The following is a 20,351-nucleotide window of genomic DNA, read 5'->3' as shown; positions in this document are numbered from 1 at the left end:
GAAAATCGCTCTGGTCCCTGGGTGAGGGACAGGAGCTTCCTTTGAAAATCGCTCTAGTCCCTTGGAGAGGGACAGGAGCGCCTACTGCAACTTGGGTTGATTTTCTCCTTTGTGACTCATTCAAGTTATATTCAACGGGCAAAACATACTTCTCTTGACCTCCTCAAATCGCGAAATCACTTAAATCTTGTGAGGATAATGCAAATTTGGAATTCAAGCTCCGGTCCTTTAGTGAGGGACAGGAGCGCCTTTTGTCCTCAAGGCCAAATCTTTCCACTTTTCATTTCAAATTTCCCTTGCTGGGGAAGATATCATCTTTGTGCCATCCGTGAACGAGAGCCCAAGTCCAAAAAAAGTCCAAGAAGGTGTGTTTGAAGAAAATCGCTCTGGTCCCTTGGAGAGGGACAGGAGCGAACTTGTCTTGCTAGGTAAAAGGCCCAACCTTCCATCGCTTTTGACTAAGTCTAGGTGTTCAATTACGCTCACTTCATCCTTCCTTGCGTCCTTGATGCTTCAGTTCGATCAACCAAGGCCAAAAATGATCTAAGTAAACCATTTCGCCTTGGTCCTTCAGTGAAGGACAGGAGCAAATTCACCTTAAACCTTAAAAACTTGTCATTTTTGAGTCTTCAAAATCTTCAAAATCTTCAATTCACGTCCGATCATATCCCTTGGCGACCCTGCACAAAACAATTAAAACAAATCAATAACCAAGATGCACCAAATATCATTTTCGCCTTGGTCCCTGGGAGAGGGACAGGAGCGATTTTACCTCTATAAGCCAAAATATCCAAAATTTAGGTCTTCAGTCACTTCACAAGGCATAATTAGGTCATTTCCAAGGCCAGGAATCGGTTATCAAGCCATCAAAAATTTGGTCAAAAGTTACCCAGACAAAAAAAAAAAAGCACAATTCCATCATTAAAATGCTAACACTTAGACAAAATTTGAATGTGCCCTCAAAAACCCTGACTGGACCTATCCTGAGACATACCTGACCTTCCCGACAGGCTCATCCTATTTCAAAATTTGCAACCCTCGGGAGGATGCTCAATAACCTTCAAAAAACCTGACTAGACTCGGCCTGAAAATATCCAATAGAAACCCCTAAGGCTTAACCCTAGTCTAGACAACTCACTCACTTAATCAAAACCCTAAGAGCAGAGAGAAGAATAGGCAAAACAAAAGCAAAAACGAGGGGGTCCCCATTTTAATGGGGCGATGTGTGAAATGGTCACAACACACATTAACACAACTTAGACCAGAGAAAGCACATCCGTTGTTGCAAGTATATATCTCCCGATCGGAACAGCAACCAATCAATCAGGGTGATATCAGCACATTTATAATTACATATATACTAACATACCAGATATAGCAAAGACATAAGTGGACATTGATATCACACTTATCAATCCCTCTACGTCAATTTGGGAGAAAAAGGAAGGTTTATCAGCTTTACCACAGAACTGTTGTATACTCATATCAGAATATCAGAAAGGGGCTCGTATTTCTGTAAATATAAATTGCAGATCCAGATAATATAACTTTACAAACCATTAAGGGTTATACCATATATTGCATCTATCTGTCCTCCAGTTCACATATTGTACCTTTGAATATTATTATTATTGTTCAACAGTTGTATTCATTTGAAAATATCTCTTATTAATAGATAATTGTCCCTACTTTCTAAATAACCAAATAAGGGGACATTACAAGAAACGCTTGCACTCACACCAATCACGAAGAATACACGACATCAAATAAAGTGAAGCAAACACCCATATAGAAAGGAATGCTACATCTCTTAGGTGCTACTCAAGCTACATAGGGGTTAGATATTAAAGGTCAAGAAAGGGAGTGTGATTGTGTTGCACAGCTAGGTCTTCCCAAGTCATCCTAAGCCCATACAAGTGCTCTAGGAATGAGAGGGGCATCCTTTATCTTAGTTAATTCATAACTAGTGTCTTATTTAGTTTTCACTTATTAATCACAACTTCCGAGTAAGTTATCTTGGTGGCCACTTTGTACCCTGGCCCTCATTGGAAGCCACTCCCCTAATCGACTCTAATAGCTACACCCTAGGCTCGTCATGTTCTCCAATGAGCATGGAATCAAAATTAAATAATACAACTTTCTCATCTTTCACAATTTTTCACAACAAAAGTGCAATTTTCTTAATCGACAATAACGACATGTGACACGATCCAAATAGATCCAAATTCATGATTTACAAGATATACATTTAATTTCACATTACAATTCATAATTTGCCAAAAATTCTATTTTCTCGCATTTTCTCATTTTCATCAAAACCAAAAATGCCAAAACTCTATGAAAATAGCTCAAAATTCATCAAAATTAAAAATCTCGAAATGAGAATTTGAAAGATACCCTTTTGATTCAAAAGTGCCCAACGCCCATTTTCTAAGATAAAATCAACAATTCAACTATTCTATATGCAAATTGGGCATGGTAATGACGTAATTTGGAAAATTTACAGAATTTCTGAAAACAAATTAAATGATCGATCAAATGCAAAACTTTGAATAAAGGAAATGCTTTTCCTAATATATTAAACCTTTTATAAACAATTAGAAACAATAAAGGAGAGAGATGGAGAAGGAATGAAGTTCCTATTTCAATTTGGTTAAAATTTCAATCTTCAAGTTCTTCAAAAACACAAGAGGAGAGCTCAAATCCACACAACAGAAAGAACCCTTCCCAATTCCTGTTCTAATGCCACAAATTTCACTCCAATCCCTCTACAAATGCCTTCACAATCCACAAACAAAATTTCTAGCAAAAGAGGGTTTTTCTTCCCCACAATTTCTTCCAAAATAGACCAAGTATAGAAATGAACCAATTTTCCCGTTTTAAAACCCAACTCATTTTCCTTTTTTGAAAACAAATAACAAATATTACTTTTTAATTTTCAAATGCATATATTTTACCTTAATTATTCAAAACATTTAAACATGAATATACATAAACCACATTTTGATTTCAAACATTAGATTACCATTTAAAACCACAAAACTCATTTTCAGATTAAATTTTTATGAAAAAACGTAGGTTAACATAAGCACTCATACACTCTTTACAAGGTGAACACTTTGGGGTTAGGGTTTTCATAGCATTACTAATCATGGTATTTGGGGTATAACACTGGTCACAATATGGGAAATCATACTATAACTGAGCACAACAAGTAAGGTATAATGGGAATTGGCCAATTTGATATCTCCTCATAACCACCATTGGGGAATAACTCAGACCTATGAAGCCAGGTGGAAAAATTCCCAATTCCTATAAGCACTCAACACACACCAAGTTACCTGTGCATATACATGATAGCTAAAGCACATACAATTTTCCGAATGGGGTCAAACATCCTAAGCATGAAAATAGTCACACAGTCATACATGTGCATAATCAACTAAAATAACAACAGCATAATAAACGCACTATAATAATGCTATAAATGTCTTGTAAAGTGCACCAAACAGATGCCAATACAAAAAGAATGGTGGTATGCAGAATCCTGAATGATAATATACAAGTATCGCTATACGGATCAGATCTCAAAATATAAACGTGAGAATGCAAACACTAGAGGCATTACAGTTTGAACCCTCCTGATATAGGCTTAGTCAATAGATCCCAAATCTCTGAGTTATAAAAATTGAGGGTTTAGTAGTTGTGTCATAGAGGCTATTTTTAATGCAGCTAAGGAAATTCTTAGGATTTCAATTGAATGAACATTCAAGTAAAGCATTTACATCATTCTCTTGCATTCTTTTGATCTTTTTTCATATTTGTGTAGAGTAGGGTTTAGATTAGAATTTAATCAAGAAACACCAGGTCCCTTGAATAAAGTCCATATTGACCACTCAGCCAGACAACACAGCTGTGACTCGACACCCAGGACCTTGGAAGGTAATTGAGATAAAACTCAATTATCTTTTTTAGGAGAGGTAAAGTGAACTTCACCTAGCTTGTGTTGCATGTGTCAATTTATCATTCTCTTGCATTCCCCTTAAATCTTTTAATCTTTTTTCATCTTTGTGTATAGTGGAGTTCAGATTATAATTTAATCAAGAAACACTAGAGCCTTTGAACAAAGAGTTCATATTGACCTCTCAGCTAGACAACACAGTTCTGACCTGACCCCCAGGACCTTGGAAGGTAATTGAGATAAAACTCAATTATCTTTTTTAGGAGAAATAAGGTGAACTTCACCTAGTCTGTGTTGCATGTGTCAATTTACATCATTCTCTTGCATTCCCCATAAATCTTTTGATCTTTCTTCATCTTTTTGTGGAGTAGGGTTTAGATTAGAATTTAATCAAGAAACACCAGGCCCCTTGAATAAATAGTCCATATTGACCACTTAGCCAAACAACACGGTTGTGACCGGGTCCCAGGAAGGTAATTGAGATAAAACTCAATTATCTTTTTCAGGAGAGGTAAGGCGAACTTCACCCTGCTTGTGTTGCATGTGCTTCAAATAGGCACTTAGTCACCGCATTTGCCGAATTTCTGGTTTCAGGTTCGGAAAAATTCGGCAGAAATTCGTGGCAAGCCCAGCCGCCGCCGCTATTTCCGTGCCCTTGCTCAGCCGCAACTTTCCCCTGGCCGCTATTCCCGTGCCCTTGCCCAAACACGATTTTCCTCTCTCTCAATGCACATCCATCGGGTTTTTTCTTTTTTCTTTTTAGTAAAGACATTCTATTGTTACCGAATACTACTTTATATTTATTGAAAGATGAACTGAAAAGCTTTTATTTTCGACCAAGATTAATGTTATTTTAATATAGATTTAGTTATTAAAATTTAAAGAGACGTAGATTAATTTATTGTTTTGTAATTTTAATTTATATTAAATTTTATTAAAAATTTAATATTTAATATATTTAATTTATTTTTAATTTGTTTATAATGCTTTTAAATCTATTTTGCGATCTTAAATATTTTGATAATTTATTAGATATATTAATTATATTTAAAAAATAATAATTATATAAGGCGAATTTAATGTCGAACTTTTTTCCGATTTTTTTTGCCTTGACCGAATTTCATCCGAATTTTATGGTTGCCGAACTTGAATTCGAATTTGAATGCAGTGACTTAGAATAGGCACAAGAATATCTATGTTTTGCATGCATAATTAGTTATGCAAGAAATAAATTAACTATGCAGAAATAAATTAGCTGTGTAGGAATAATCAATCATGTATAAATGAATTAGCTTTGGAGTAGTACTTAGCAAAAAAGAAATAAATTAGTTGTAGGGTGATAACTAGTTTTGCACTATGCGGTAATATGTGACTGATATTATGCTAGAGTCATAAACTATTCAATTGTTCTGTGAGTTGCCAATCATTTATGCTGTTAACTTCTGAAAAGTATTAGCTATAGACCTGAACCCCTTTGGTGGCAAAGAGAATATGAAATTATTTACTAACACTCGTGTTTAGTAGGAGTTATCGAATTGCTTAAGCCTCGAGGAAAAGAGCTCGTTTTGTCTGAAAAAATAATGTATCGAGAAGAATACTGGAGGATTGTTGTGGTTAAGTGCATACATACCACTCTTGAATTGAGTCCAAGTTGGCAGTATTACCATTTCAATATCTAGAAAGAGGACCTAGCAATTGATAGGGCTAACTTTGTGCTTCTCAACTCCTTTATCCTTTGTGTTAGTGGTACTTTCAATTGAGGAAAATAGAAAGAGAAGAAACATACAAGAAATGTTGTTGCTGCAATTTCTTGACAATTGGGGTACAAAGGAACATCTCCAATATTATGTAAACAAGAAGGAAAGGGTATGGGTTAAGCAATATGAATATGGGAGTTTTATAGATGCATGAGCAAATGAGAGATAGCAGAGAGGGCAGTAATTGAAAGCATAGCATTGATTCATAATCTATGTACTGCTTTTTTATAAATTGCAAAGAAGTAACATAAGGAAGAGAATGAGGTAACAAAGAGTTGAAAGATTAATGCTTCATACAGCTCTTTTTAAGTTTGTAATATCCCATTCTTGAAAGGAGGTGGCGATAAGTTGAAACTACGAATCTCTCTTTGTCCATACTTGGGGTTTTAGGGTAAAATCTTTGAGTCACCTGTATCTGCTTTTATTTTCTTCCAGTTTTTTAATGTTGTCTTATTGCTCCATGAATAGTTCATGTTCTACCACTAAAGCACACTTTAATCCATTCTTATTTGGAGTCGATTCAAGTGGTAGCAACGAGGTAATATATAGCCTGGATTTCATTTCCAGCAAGTTGACTTGTAGAGGGAATTGTAGATTATGTTGTGTAAGAACAGCAAGTTCCTAGTGTCGTGGAAGATTTCAGCTTAATTTATTTCAGTTGCATGTACAAGAAAGATTGTATGAAAGCTACTTGACAAAATGGTGAAGAGATTTGTGTTAAAGACAGCATTGTGTGCCTTGTGCCACATAGACCTTTAAGCACAATAAAAATACTACCCGATGTTATGATCCAAATGAATTTTGGTGATTGCATATTAATTGGGGGCACTCCCACAAAAAATGTTGAGATATTAAAAAATTTGTGTTGAACCTAGTTCTCTGAAAAAGTTCATAGATCTATGATGCCAATGTGTTTATTAGGGGAGACAATTGTTGTGAGTATTTTGAACATTAAAGTACATTTACTTATTTGAACTTAAAGCTATTAGTTGTGACTTCAAACCTATTAATGGTGATGTGCATTTTTGAAAATTAAAGAAAAATATTTTTTAAAACGAGTCACATAAAAAAATGCAAAAAATCATTTGATGCCACATAGGTGCACCAAAAAGGCATGACTTAATGTACAAATTATGGACTCTTTTTTTCTTTGTATTTTATTACATCCCAACAAAAGCATAATGATGTGGTGGACCTCAAACATTAGGTTTAAGCACGTAACTTACCAAGTAAGCTGACATAAAACTTGAGTCATTTGAATTGCTAAATAAATGTTCGAGGGGTGCAAAGTTAGTCATAACAATTGCTAGGACCTCTTCCTAGACATAGTGAGCTTAAAATACAACAAAATGCCCAAATAGAAGAAAAACATGAACTAATCTATCAAGCAAATGCTCATTTAGAATTCACAACCCTTTTGCAAATCAAGAAACCTTCAACAAAATCTTCATCATTATGAAAAAATCAATCGAATACCAAAGATATCTGTAATGTAGAATTGGTTCCTTGTTAAGCCTCTCTTGTTATCCAACAAAACATCACAATTGATGGAGCCAAGATGGTAATAGATGCAATTTAATGTTGTTTGTAATTAGGGATGGCGTATTCCAATTGCCTTAGGCAACATTGGAATCCGCCTAAGGGTTTGGTCCCTCCTTTAGTGTGTAGGGCTGGGCCCTCTCTCATGACACACTCTAAACCACACGCCACACTCTAAGGTGTACCCACAAAATAGGGCCTACCCTATCTCATTAAAAGCATTTTGATAAAAAGGGAATTAATAAATAAAAAGGTTAAATATAAAAGCAAGCCGACCTAACTAATCAATCTCGCTCCTCATATAAATGAATATCAAATTCATTTCATTATACTCACTACAATACATGCGAAATATATACATATCTGCTCATGTAAAGGTTGAGGTAGCGATTACATATATACATCAGCAAACATCTTCATGTTCAGCGAATTACACTTAGAAGGCAGCAGACCACCATTAGAAGCCAACGAACCCTTGTTGATGCACAACGAACTCCATTGAAGGCTCAGCAAACCCTGTAGAAGGACTGCGAACCAGTTTAAAGGTGCAGTGAAGATCTTTCAAGTGGCAGCAATCATGATCTCTGTCAGTGAGCTAATCTTGTAGACTGCTTTGCCATCCTTCTTGTGACAGCAACATCTGTACTCCAGATAAGTGTGTAATCTTTATATGAATCTAATCCATAATCAGATCTGAGGATCTTTTCTGGTTGGGTTTTTCCTCCTAGGAGGTTTTCCCAAGGTAACTGTGTCTTGCTCTTATTTATTCTCTTTCTTTGCTATGCTTAAATCTGGAAAACTATAAATCTCTAATCTAATTAATCTAGTTAGAAACAAATTCTGATTTTTCTGAGTTTATATTAATTTGGAATTGTTAAAAATAACATGGTATCAGAGCTATAGGCTAGATCTGTTTTAGTTTTCAGAATTTGGTACTTCTTTATTTCCAGATTGTTGTCTATTTACAGGTCAGGTCAATGGGGCTGAAAGTTGAAGATAGACTTGATGGGAATCTCAATTTTACTGCATGGAAGGTTCGAATCAGGTTGGCTCTAGAGGAAGAAGATCTCCTTCAATTCATAGAAGCGAAAGAACTAACTGAATCTACGGATGCAGCTGAGCTAAAACAATTCAAAAGGATGCTGTCAAGGCCACAAAGATTCTCATTGATTCAGTTAAAGACCACCTAGTCACCTCTATTGCCTCATTCACTACTGCAAGGGAAATGTTCAGCCATCTACAAGGTACATATGAAATTAACAATCTCAGTAGGGCAATTACTTTAAGACAACAACTACTTAATATCAAAATGGCAAAAGAAGATTCTGTTATTTCCTACTTCATGAGAATTTCAGAACTAAAGAATTGGCTAGGTTTAATTGGACATAACAAGGAAGACAAAGACCTTGTCATGATTGCTCTAAATGGTTTACCCCACTCATGGGATTCCTTTATTCAAACCATAAGTGGTAGAACTGAGCTACCTACCCTTGATCGCCTTAAGAATGATTGCATTCAAGAAGAGTCTCGTCTGATCACAAGAGGGCAAACCAAAAGTCCTCATGTAGATGACCAACACATGCTTGCTGCCCAATGCAAGAAATGTGGAAATTGGAAGAAGCATTATCCAAAGAGAAATAGGGAATTCAGACCATCTAGCTCTCAGCACCCTTGGAAGAAACCAAGAGATATATGTCGTGTTCGATGTTTCGGATGTGACAAATTTGGTCACTATGCTAAAGAATGTCAGAATGATCCTACTCAAAGAGAGGCCAACCTAAATGAAGTCTCAGAACAAAATGATGACTTCTTATTCATCTCTGCCCTGTCAAGCAACATACCTACAGACTGTAATACGTGGCTGATTGACAGTGGTGCTTTCAGGCACATCACAGGCTACCGTGATCATCTTTTAGACTTAGTAGAAAAGGATTCCGGCCTTCACGCGGTAATTGGTGATGATGCTCGATATTTGGTAAGAGGTTCTGACACTACTTTAAATTTAGACTCTGGTATTTCACTGCACCTTAGTGACATCTTGTTTGTTCCTGAAATTAAAAGAAACTTAATTTCCATTTCTGCTCCAGAAGATAAAAGTTATCAAATTGCATTTTCTGAGGGAAAAGTTCTTGCTTGGCCTAAGAAATCTAATTTTAAATTTGCTCGTGTAATCGGTAATAGATATGAGTGTCTTTATAAACTCTCTACTAACCTTGTTCAAGCCCTCATTAATGAGGCTCCCGAATCCTGTGAGCTATGGCATAGAAGACTTGGACACTTGCACTATCAAGCTCTTCCCTCTCTTGGAAAGTTAGTCAAAGGTATGCCTAAACTCAGTCAAATTCATGATAATACTTGCGAAGGTTGTGCTACAGGTAAAAATGTTAAAAGTCCTTTTCATAAAAGTGAAAATAGAGCTAAAGATAAACTAGAACTTGTTCACTCTGATTTATGTGGTCCTATGTCTATAGCATCTCCTAGTGGATATCTTTATTACGTAATCTTCATAGATGATTTCTCTAGGAAAACTTGGATCTACTTCTTGAAATCTAAAGAACCTGATGAAGTCTTAAGTAAATTTAAAGAGTTTAAGGCATTAACTGAAAACTCCTCTGGTAAAAGAATTAAATGTTTAAGATCTGACAATGGAGGTGAGTACACCTCCGGTAGCTTTTATGATTTTTGTGTTGTCAAGAATTAAGAGGGAGTTTTGTGTTCCATACAATCCTCAACAAAATGGAGTTGCTGAAAGAAAGAATAGGACTATTGTTGAGGCTGCAAAGGCTATGATTCATGATCAAGATTTGCAGACCTTTCTATGGGCTGAAGCTTCTAGAACAGCCATATACATCCATAATAGATGTTCACCATGTTCTAAAGAACATGACCTCTGAAGAAGCTTTCATAGGATCCAAACCAGACATCAGTCACCTCAGAATTTTTGGAAGTCCTGTTTATGTTCATGTGCCCAAGGAAAAGTGAACCAAGTTGGAACCTTTCGGGAAGAAAGGCATGCTAGTCGGATACAGTGAATCCTCCAAGGCCTTCAGGATCTATATCCCTGGTCAAAGGTATGTTGAGGTAAGTAGGGATGTTACTTTTGAAGAAGATATTGCTTTTAAGAAATCAAAAGGTTCTGCTGTTATTGATGAAGCTAATGACAATCAAGATATGAATGTTGATACTAACCCTAAGATTCAGAGGGAGCCTGTTGAACCTCCACCTCAAGAAGAACATAATGATCCACCAGAGCCCATGAATCCCACTGACATTCCTAGTGACATTGTTGTTACCAAAAAGAGGCAACTTTGGGTAAGAAACACCATTCAAGAAGCTGAAAGATTTGCTGCTCCCAGTGGCACCTTCCGTGAAACGAAGAGACCTCAAGTATTCTCCAACTACGTTGCATTAATGTGCAATCTCATTGAATCTGAACCTTGCAATGTTGAAGAAGCCTTGAACCATCATGCCTGGAAGCTAGCTATGGATGAAGAGTATCAGTCAATCATCAAGAATGATGTTTGGGAGATTGTGCCCAGACCCAAAGGTAATCTGTTGTTTCCTCTAAATGGTTATTTAAAATTAAACATAATGCTGATGGTAGTATTGAAAAATATAAGGCTAGATTTGTAGCTCGTGGTTTTTTTCAAAAGGAAGGCATAGACTATGAAGAAACATTTGCTCCTGTTGCTAGATATACTTCTATTAGAACTATAATAGCTATTGCTGCTGCTAGAGATTGGAAGCTACATCAAATGGATGTTAAGACCGCCTTCCTTAATGGTGTCATTGAGGAAGAGGTCTATATTGAACAACCTGAGGGTTATGAGATTCAGGATAGAATAACTCATGTGTGCACGTTGAAAAAAGCTCTGTATGGCCTTAAAAGAGGCTCCTCGTGCTTGGTATGAAAGAATTGATAAATACTTGTTAAGTCTAGGTTTTTGTAAAAATGATGCTGACTCTAACTTCTACTTTAAGTTATCCAATGATGAAATGCTAATTCTAGTTCTGTATGTGGATGATTTATTTTTTACTGGTAAAGATGAACTTATTATTAGATGTAAGAAAGAACTAGCTTCAGAATTTGAAATGAAAGACTTAGGTCTAATGCATTATTTTCTAGGTCTAGAAGTATGGCAAAGATCTAACGAAATTTTTTTAAGTCAAGGAAAATATACTATTGATATTTTGAAAAGATTTAGAATGATGGATTGTAAACCTATGTCTACTCCTATGGAATCTAACTTAAAGAAGTTAAGTGTTACTGCAGCTAACTTGGATTTTGCAGATCCATCAGAGTATAGGCAGTTGATTGGATCGTTGATGTATCTAGTTAACACTAGACCAGACATATGCTTTGCAGTGAATGCTCTCAGCCAGTTCATGAGCATGCCCAAACATGTTCATCTTATTGCAGTCAAGTATATCCTAAGATACTTGCGAGGCACAGTTGGTTATGGGCTGACGTATCCACTTAACACTTCAATTCAATAACCTTGGAAGGTTATTCAGATGCAGATTGGGCTGGAAGCGTCAAAGACAGGAAAAGCACTTCCGGCATTTGCTTCAGCTCAAGATCCGCAGTGATCTCTTGGGCTTGCAGAAAACAATCCTCAGTGGCACTAAGTACTGCTGAAGCTGAGTATGTTGCAGCAAGTGTAGCTTCTAGGGAAGCAGTATGGCTTCGTAAGCTTTTTGCTGGGTTGTTTGGTCAGCCTTGGGATCCTACAGTTATTCATTGTGATAAGCAGAGTTGCATCAAAATGTCTATCAATCTAGTGTTTCATGACAGGTCAAAACATGTGGAAACTCATTATCATTTCATTTGGGATATGGTACAAAGAGGTGCCATTCAGCTGAAGTATGTCAGCACTGATGAGCAGGTTGCAAATATTCTTACCAAGCCTTTGTCCAAAGTGAAATTTGTGTACTTCAGGGACAAACTCAGTATTGTGGAAAATGAAACCCTGATTGAGAGGGAGTCTTAACCTCAGTGATACATAACCACCCTCTGTAGGCAATGTAAGGTGGTATTGTAATCTTCTTAGGGAGAAGTGTAATTGTTAACCATCCTCTGCGGGCAATGTAAGATGGTAGAAAAGATCCTCTCCACCCTCTGCGGGCAATGTAAGGTGGATCCAGTCTATGCTTGTGTGCGAGCTAGAAGATTATAGTATGTAGATCCATTATATGCTTGTGTGCAAGATGGAAGACTACAATGTTCTGATTATGTAATCCATTCTTTGCTTGTGTGCAAGATGGAAGATTTTGATTATAATTCTCCTCCCTAATTAAGAGGGAGTGTTGTTTGTAATTAGGGATGGCGGATTCCAATTGCCTTAGGCAACATTGGAATCCGCCTAAGGGTTTGGTCCGTCCTTTAGCGTGTAGGGCTGGGCCCTCTCTCACGACACACTCTAAACCACACGCCACACTCTAAGGAGTACCCACAAAATAGGGCCTACCCTATCTCATTAAAAGCATTTCGATAAAAAGGGAATTAATAAATAAAAAGGTTAAATATAAAAGCATGCCGACCTAACTAATCAATCTTGCTCCTCATATAAATGAATATCAAATTCATTTCATTATACTCACTACAATACATGCGAAATATATACATATCTGCTCATGTAAAGGTTGAGGTAGCGATTACATATATACATCAGCAAACATCTTCATGTTCAGCGAATTACACTTAGAAGGCAGCAGACCACCATTAGAAGCCAACGAACCCTTGTTGATGCACAACGAACTCCATTGAAGGCTCAGCAAACCCTATAGAAGGACTGCGAACCAGTTTAAAGGTGCAGCGAAGATCTTTCAAGTGGCAGCAATCATGATCTCTGTCAGTGAGCTAATCTTGTAGACTGCTCTGCCATCCTTCTTGTGACAGCAACATCTGTACTCCAAATAAGTGTGTAATCATCATATGAATCTAATCCATAATCAGATCTGAGGATCTTTTTTGGTTGGGTTTTTCCTCCTAGGAGGTTTTCCCAAGGCGACTGTGTCTTGCTCTTATTTATTCTCTTTCTTTGCTATGCTTAAATCTGGAAAACTATAAATCTCTAATCTAATTAATCTAGTTAGAAACAAATTCTGATTTTCTGAGTTTATATTAATCTGGAATTGTTAAAAATAACATTTAAGACTTCTAGAATCATTACTTAGTTAAATTGTCAATAAAAAAATGCAACCAAAGTGAACTGTAAGCACAAGCCTTCCCCAAAAGACCTTGTTTAACCCATAAATAACTGCATCTAAACCTAAGAAAAATTTCCAAGAAGAAAATCTCTTTAAAGAGACCACAGCAAAGCCATTTAAACATGTGAATGTAGTATCCCCTACTCTAATTGCCTCAAATTAAACCCTACAAATGCAAATTCAGGAGATTAGGGTTAAGAGAATTACTTGTAATAATTATCTTTCCAACAACTTCTTGACTTTTAAGCCCTGCAATCATCACTTATAAAACACAAGTGCATATGTATATACAAATTAAGCTGTTAATGCTGTCAATTAGAACATGTAAATCAATATTCTGCTTAACAATAATCATATTAAACCTATTGTAGGTTTGGGAGAGGACATGATAAGAGTGACTCAGCTAAACCTTACTAAGCCCAAGAATGGAAAATTGACCCTCTTGGCCTTGCTGGCAGATCTTAGGCCCCTTCCAAGGTGGCCTACTTAGCAGGATGCTGGTCTTACTTTCATATCCATGCCTTATCTTTTGTGTTGCTACCAACTTATCAAGGTAGGTCCGGTAGGGGGGAATGTAGTGGAATTCTCAGCTTAACCGAACTAAGCCCAAGAGCGGAACATTGACCCTCTTGGCCTTGATAGCAGAACTTAGGCATCCAACATGGTGGCCTACTTAATTGGCAGCCTTAACCCTCTTCCTACATCCCTCATCCTTCCCTCCATGATGAGTTTGAATATGTAATATCCAGGCACTAATATTAAATCAGAATGGGCACTAGATTCTATTTATATGAAACTGATATGCATAATACATGGTAAGTGAGAAAATACATGAAAGGCCAATATAATATTTTAGTTCTGTCAATGACTAATGCTGATCATATACTGATACACTGTTAGAATGCTGAAATTATAACAGATTGATCATTTCTTTGTAACCTTATTATTTGTATCTATTCCTTCTTTATGGTACAAGACTATGGTTGTACTTGTGATTGATTACAATTATTAAATTGTTTGAATGAGAGATTCAATATATTTCAGTGTCATAAAATATTGAGAGTGGATTATATCATACCAGTCCCTGAATACCTTTGTCGCCTTTTCTTGATTTCTGAGTGCTGTGTTAATCTCCAGCCCATTCCTTTTGTTTTCTTAATCCCCATGGATACTGTTGTGACCACTTCACACATCGCCACATCAAGATGGGGACCCCCCTTTTTTTTCAAGTCTTAGCCTCTTAGTCTAGTCTCTCCCCTTTTCACAAGTGAAATGAGTAAGTTTATAGAGTCCAAATGTCATGTGAGTCAATCAGGAGCTCAGCTGAAGAGTCTAAAGAAGTTGCTAGTTAGTGACACTCCAAGAGTTCAAGGTAAAACTCCAATTGCTTCTCATAGGAAGCAAAATTCACTTTAAATATCCTTGGCCAAAGTTGTTTCCAAGAGGCCTCATCTTGCAAGTTTGAAGGGAGAAAATGAATCAAGGTGATGTGCAAATAGGCAATATTCGATTTCAATTCACCTCATTCTCCAAGCCCCCAAAACCTTAACTTCATGTTCGAGCCAAGTGAGCACACTTTAGGTTTGGCTAGAGGGGAGCGAACTTCAAGAATTAGGCCACATGAGCGAACTTCATGTTGAGAGGTAGATGAGCGAATTTCCCTTGAGTGCCTTGTTAGAGTATATGTGTAAATATGAGTTTGAGCGTTTGAATGAGATAGTCCAAGGATTGAAACTGCATGCAACGAGATTGATTGGAGACAAGCTCGTTTGTAATCTACTTCATCTTCAAGTTTTAAATGGAGCGAACTTCATGACTTGAGGAAGTGGAGCAAACTTCATGAATGAGCACACATGAGCGAAATTGGAAGTAGAGGAGCGAAGAGTACTTGATAGCATTTACCTTGAATGGATTCGATTTGAAACGAACTTCATGAGTTGGGCAAATGGTGCGAACTTCATGAGTTGGGCAAATGGAGCGAACTTCATGAGTTGGAGAACAAGAGCGAACTTCACGAGCTGGACAAGTGGAGCGAACTTCAGGAGTTAGAAAAGAAGAGTGAACTTCACCTTTGAAGGAAGATGAACGAATTTCATGATGGAAGAACGAAAGAGATTTGAAAGCATTTAGTTTGAAACAAACTTTAAGGGTCATTGCACATCAGCGATCTTCATGTTCAAGCCCACATGAGCGAACTTCATGATTAAATGGAGATTAGCGAGTTCAATGTTCAAAACAGTCAATTTCATGAATTCAAGAGGCAGAGCGAACTTAATGAGCAAGGTGATTGGAAGAAACTTCATGTGCACACCACTTAGAGCGATCTTCATCTTCAAAGCTACATCAGCGATCTTCATGTTCAAGCCTACATGAGCGAATCTCAACTTCATGAATTGAGCTACATGAGCGAATTTCAACTTCATGTTTGAATGCACATGAGCGATCCTCACAAATTGACTTAGATGAGCGAACTTCATGTTTGACCCCACATGAGCGAACTTCATGTTTCAAGGGAGATGAGCGAATTTTCTTAATACACTAACCAAACATCAGCAAGTTTTAAAATTTGAATTCAAAAGGATAAGTCGGCCTGCTTAAGATGAAATTTATTGTTTAATTTAATCAGAACAAGTCGGCCTGCTTAAGATGAAATTTATTGTTTAATTTAATCAGAATAAGTCATCGGCCTTGCACCTAAAAGACATGTCCTTTACCCTAAAACGCCTATATAAGAAAGGTCAAAACAATCATTTCAACATCAATCCAAACATTATTCCTCTCCAACAGAGAATTTCTCCAGCAGGCCAGCGAATTTCATCAGCACATAAGCGAATTTCTGTCAGCATAAAGACAAAATTTAATCATTGAAGATGCAGGTCTGATGTTTTAGGGGGACAAATTCATCATAGAACATCAGAATTAAGCAAAAGAGGAGCGAATTTGTCAAAAAGGAAGCGAATTTCACTATTGAGCAGTCCCTAATTCATCTAGAAGAGTAAATCAGTCTTATTTAGTAATTGATTTCATATTTAGATATAAGATTCATTTCATAGTTGAATAAATAGGCTTCGTTGCGTCAATATTTCACCACTACTTGTTGTGACGTTTTCACACATCGCCCCATTGCAAATGGGGACCCATGTTTTTTGCTTTTTAGGGTTTGTTCTTTCGGTTTTTTAAGGTTTTGTTAGCTAGCCTTTGCATTTTGAACGTCGTCCAGGGGATCACATGGATAGCAAGTCCGGCTTGAGTGAGGTCCTGATCCTGAAATTTGGCTAAGTCTGGAATGCCCTGATCCTGAATTTGACTAAGTCTGGAAACTGAAAAAACCTCCAAAAACTAGATTTTGCAATATAACTCCCGGAGGTCTGAAACCACTCTCAAACATCCTGAAAGTATATATGGAATATAACTTAAAGTATAAGAATGTCACTTATACTTAAATGTTATATTCCATAAAATTTATCCTGATAGAGAGTTCGAAAAGTCAAATTTCGCTCGTGTCCTTCTCCAAGGGTCCAGAGCGAAAAGCGCTCTTGTCCCTCTCCAAGGGACCAAGGCGAATCGCTCGTGTCCCTCACCAAGGGTCCAGAGCGAAAATGCTTAGTTGAGCCATTCCTGACCTTGTTTGGACGAATCGAGACAGCAAAGGCATGGTGAAGGACGAAATGAGCATGATAGAGCATCCAGACTTGATCAAAAACAATGAAATGATGAAGTTTTTGCCTAGAGGGTCAAATTCGCTCCTGTCCCTCACTGAAGGACCAGAGCGAAATTCTTCATAAGGTACGATCTGGGCAAAGATCAAGTCAAGTTTATGTTTGAAGGCAAGGAAGGAGGTGAAATGAACTCATTGAAGATAAATTGAAGATTACCAAATGCCATCAAAGGACCAAAATGCTTAAGTTCGCTCCTGTCCCTCAGGAAGGGACCAGAGCGATTTTTGTTATAGATGATTTTCTCGCCAAGTTACGACCGATCTCAAGGCATGAATGAATGAAATGAAGTATGGCGAGACCATTGAAGATAAATTTTGAAGGTGATAAAGTAAAATGAAGCCCACAAGAGCAGGATCGCTCTTGTCCCTCTCCAAGGGACCAGGGCGATATAATGGTTATATTGTCGTTCCTCCAAATTCAAGGCACTCCAAGACGAAGAACAAGGTGGTGAAGACATTTTAAGACATCTCCATCAAGCGCAAAGCATCAAAAATTGCCAAAGATGAAGGATTTGCACCAAGACATCTAATTCGCTCCTGTCCCTCAGGAAGGGACCAGAGCGAAATTCCTATAAAGGCCAAGATTTTGAAAGTTTATCAAGTGTTAAGTGATTAAGGAGAATCAAGGGACTTCATTTTACGCATTGAAAGCAATGGCAAGTTGAAGAACGCAAGAACAAGCTCAAAACCTTGAAGTTCGCTCCTGTCCCTCTCCAAGGGACCAGAGCGATATTAATCATATTGGCTAAATCCCTCAAAAATCACGTAAGGTCAAGGTTTTGCAAGGTCGTATGAGGTCCAAGGCATGATTAGAAGGTGATATACAAAGACTTCAAACGTTAAAAGATCCTTAAATTGAACACAGAAGCTATATCGCTCCTGTCCCTCTCCAAGGGACCAGGGCGATTTGTATGGGATCCTTCATTTTCCTTCAAGTTCATGCCAAGTCAGGGTTTTTCGGGGTCACACAAGGTATAAGGTGTCATTTGAAGATGATATGCAAGAGTTTTGAACGTCAAAGTGTTACCAATTTGTGCAAGGAACTCATATCGCTCCTGTCCTTTGGACAAGGACCAAGGCGATTTTTACAAAAACACTTATGCTCCTTCAAAATCAAGACAATGCAAGGATTGGCGAAGTAAAGGACGTCCTTTGGAAGGCAATGAACGAAGAACGAAGATCAAATGTTTGCAAATTTGAGCCAAAACATTAGGATCGCTCCTGTCCCTCTCCAAGGGACCAGGGCGATGAGATACGTATCTTCCGTTTTCAAGTTTTGGCGCCCAAAGCAAGTATTTTTGAATTTATTTTAAATGCTAAAAGTCGATATGTTTCGAAAATTTAATGAAAATTAGCATTTAACTATTGCGCTTGGTATCAATTAATTATTTTGCCTTGTAAAAATCGAAATTTATTAATTAAAAATGAAAGGCATTTAATAATTAATTAATTAATTAATAAAAAAATCGAATGGAGTGTTTGGTTTGGAGAGTCGGCCTTGTTATTTATGAAAAAAATCGTTTTTTTTGCAATATTTTTACCAAAGTCGGCCTAAGATCAATATGAAGGTAAGCGCCTATAAAGGGAAGGTGGTTTATTCATTTCAAATCATCATTTAACATCCTTCATTAGCATGCGATTTGGAGAAGACAAGGAGGTGCGAAATTGTCATCCAAGAGGAGGGCGCAGACATCATCAAAGGAGTGCAAGCTTAGTCTCAAGTTGGGCGAACTTGCCAAAGACCACGTCAAAGATATCCTCAAGGGTGATGAATTGATAAAGGGATCGTTCATTTAAAGGAGATCACGTTGAAGCCATCTAATTTTGATTTTGCCTAGGCAAATTCCTTGTTTTGCATTCTAGAGTTAGCTCTCAACTGAGGTATGGTGATATTTGTTTTATTGATTTTGAATGTTGATCGTCATAGCTTAAATTTTGAATTTTGAAATTTTGAATTTCAATAAGCTCAGTCGTTTTTAGGAAATGATTAATAAAGGACTTATCATTAAGTTTCCTAAAATTTGCTCTCTAATTTATGTTATGTATTGCAAAATCATGGTACTAATTTTGAAATGTTGTGTAGGCATCAAATGGAGATCTCTTCAAGGAAAATCAAGCCGGATCCAGGACGGTCTTCGCCAGGACGGTCTTCGCCAGGACGATCAAGTAAGGACATGGGCAACCTCTTTCAATCCAACGTTCCAAGGTGAGGTACATCATCATCCTGCACATCAAGGACACAAGGAGTTAGGACAAGAGTTAATTAAAGATAGCCTCTTAACGACATCAAATTGAATATCTAGCAAGCTACAAGTGTCAGATGAGGTGGCATCCCAGTCATCACTCCTCCAGTCAGTGTGGTCCACCTCAGCATGTCCAGATTCAAACCTAACTCATGGAAGGTGGCACAAACTCCGATGTACCTACCCCAGCTATCCATTGGTCGATTTTTCCGGAGAGGACATGTGTCCAAGCAATACAATTTTATCATTGGTCAAGCATTAAATGTTATGTAATGGTTGTAACAAACCCTAATTAGGGTTTTCATTGTTGAATCTTGGCCATTGATCTTGAATTGATCTAAGCCATCAAATTGTATTGTGGGCACTATATAAGCCTAGGCATTTCATTTGTAAAGGCTAATTAGCAATTGTTAGAGATAGTATGTAAATAGTTAGAATAGTTAGAGAATAGTTGGAAGCAATTAGAGTAGAATAGGAGGACAAGGCAAGAAATTGTTGCCATTGATTGTAAACAAACTCCATTTTCATTGAAGTAATGGTGAAGTGTGTCGTTTCTTGCAATTTGCATGGTTTCTTGTTGAGTCTTCAATCTTAGATGGTAGATGATTAGATGAATGGAGGAAATGCGATTGATTAATGGTGGAATTCGTATATCCATACTACTAGCAGTTTGTTGATTGCAGACTTGCCTTGTGTAGTCAACTGGAATCATTCAGCCTAAGCTCAATTTCAATTTGTCGCTTCTTCATTGATATGCATCAACTTGGATGGTATCTATGCCTGCGGTGATGATTTGAACATCATAAAGCTTCCCTTAGAAGATCGCACTAGCCTTGTGTAGATGTTCCATTGATGTCAAAACAAGACCTAGTTAGAGTTTCATCAAAAATCAAGTCATTGCTCCTACATTCTTAGTATTAGGA

General features: G+C 37.2%; 1 protein-coding gene across 4 annotated transcripts in view; it reads left to right on the top strand.

Annotated features, from left to right (window-relative positions):
- Positions 1-20,351, top strand: part of LOC131063386 (small ribosomal subunit protein bS16m/bS16c) — a 56,658-nt gene that overhangs the window by 11,334 nt on the left and 24,973 nt on the right. For 2 of the 4 annotated variants that reach the window (XM_057997189.2, XM_057997188.2), the window contains one exon: positions 19,269-19,391. The exons of the other annotated variants lie outside the window; for them this stretch is intronic. In XM_057997189.2, the coding sequence (XP_057853172.1) occupies positions 19,269-19,391 (123 nt within the window). The remainder of the gene's footprint in view (positions 1-19,268; positions 19,392-20,351) is intronic. 4 annotated transcript variants of the gene reach the window in all.

This window comes from Cryptomeria japonica, chromosome 10, assembly GCF_030272615.1.
Source record: "Cryptomeria japonica chromosome 10, Sugi_1.0, whole genome shotgun sequence".
NCBI lineage: Eukaryota > Viridiplantae > Streptophyta > Pinopsida > Cupressales > Cupressaceae > Cryptomeria > Cryptomeria japonica.
This window is presented reverse-complemented; position numbering and strand designations above follow the sequence as displayed.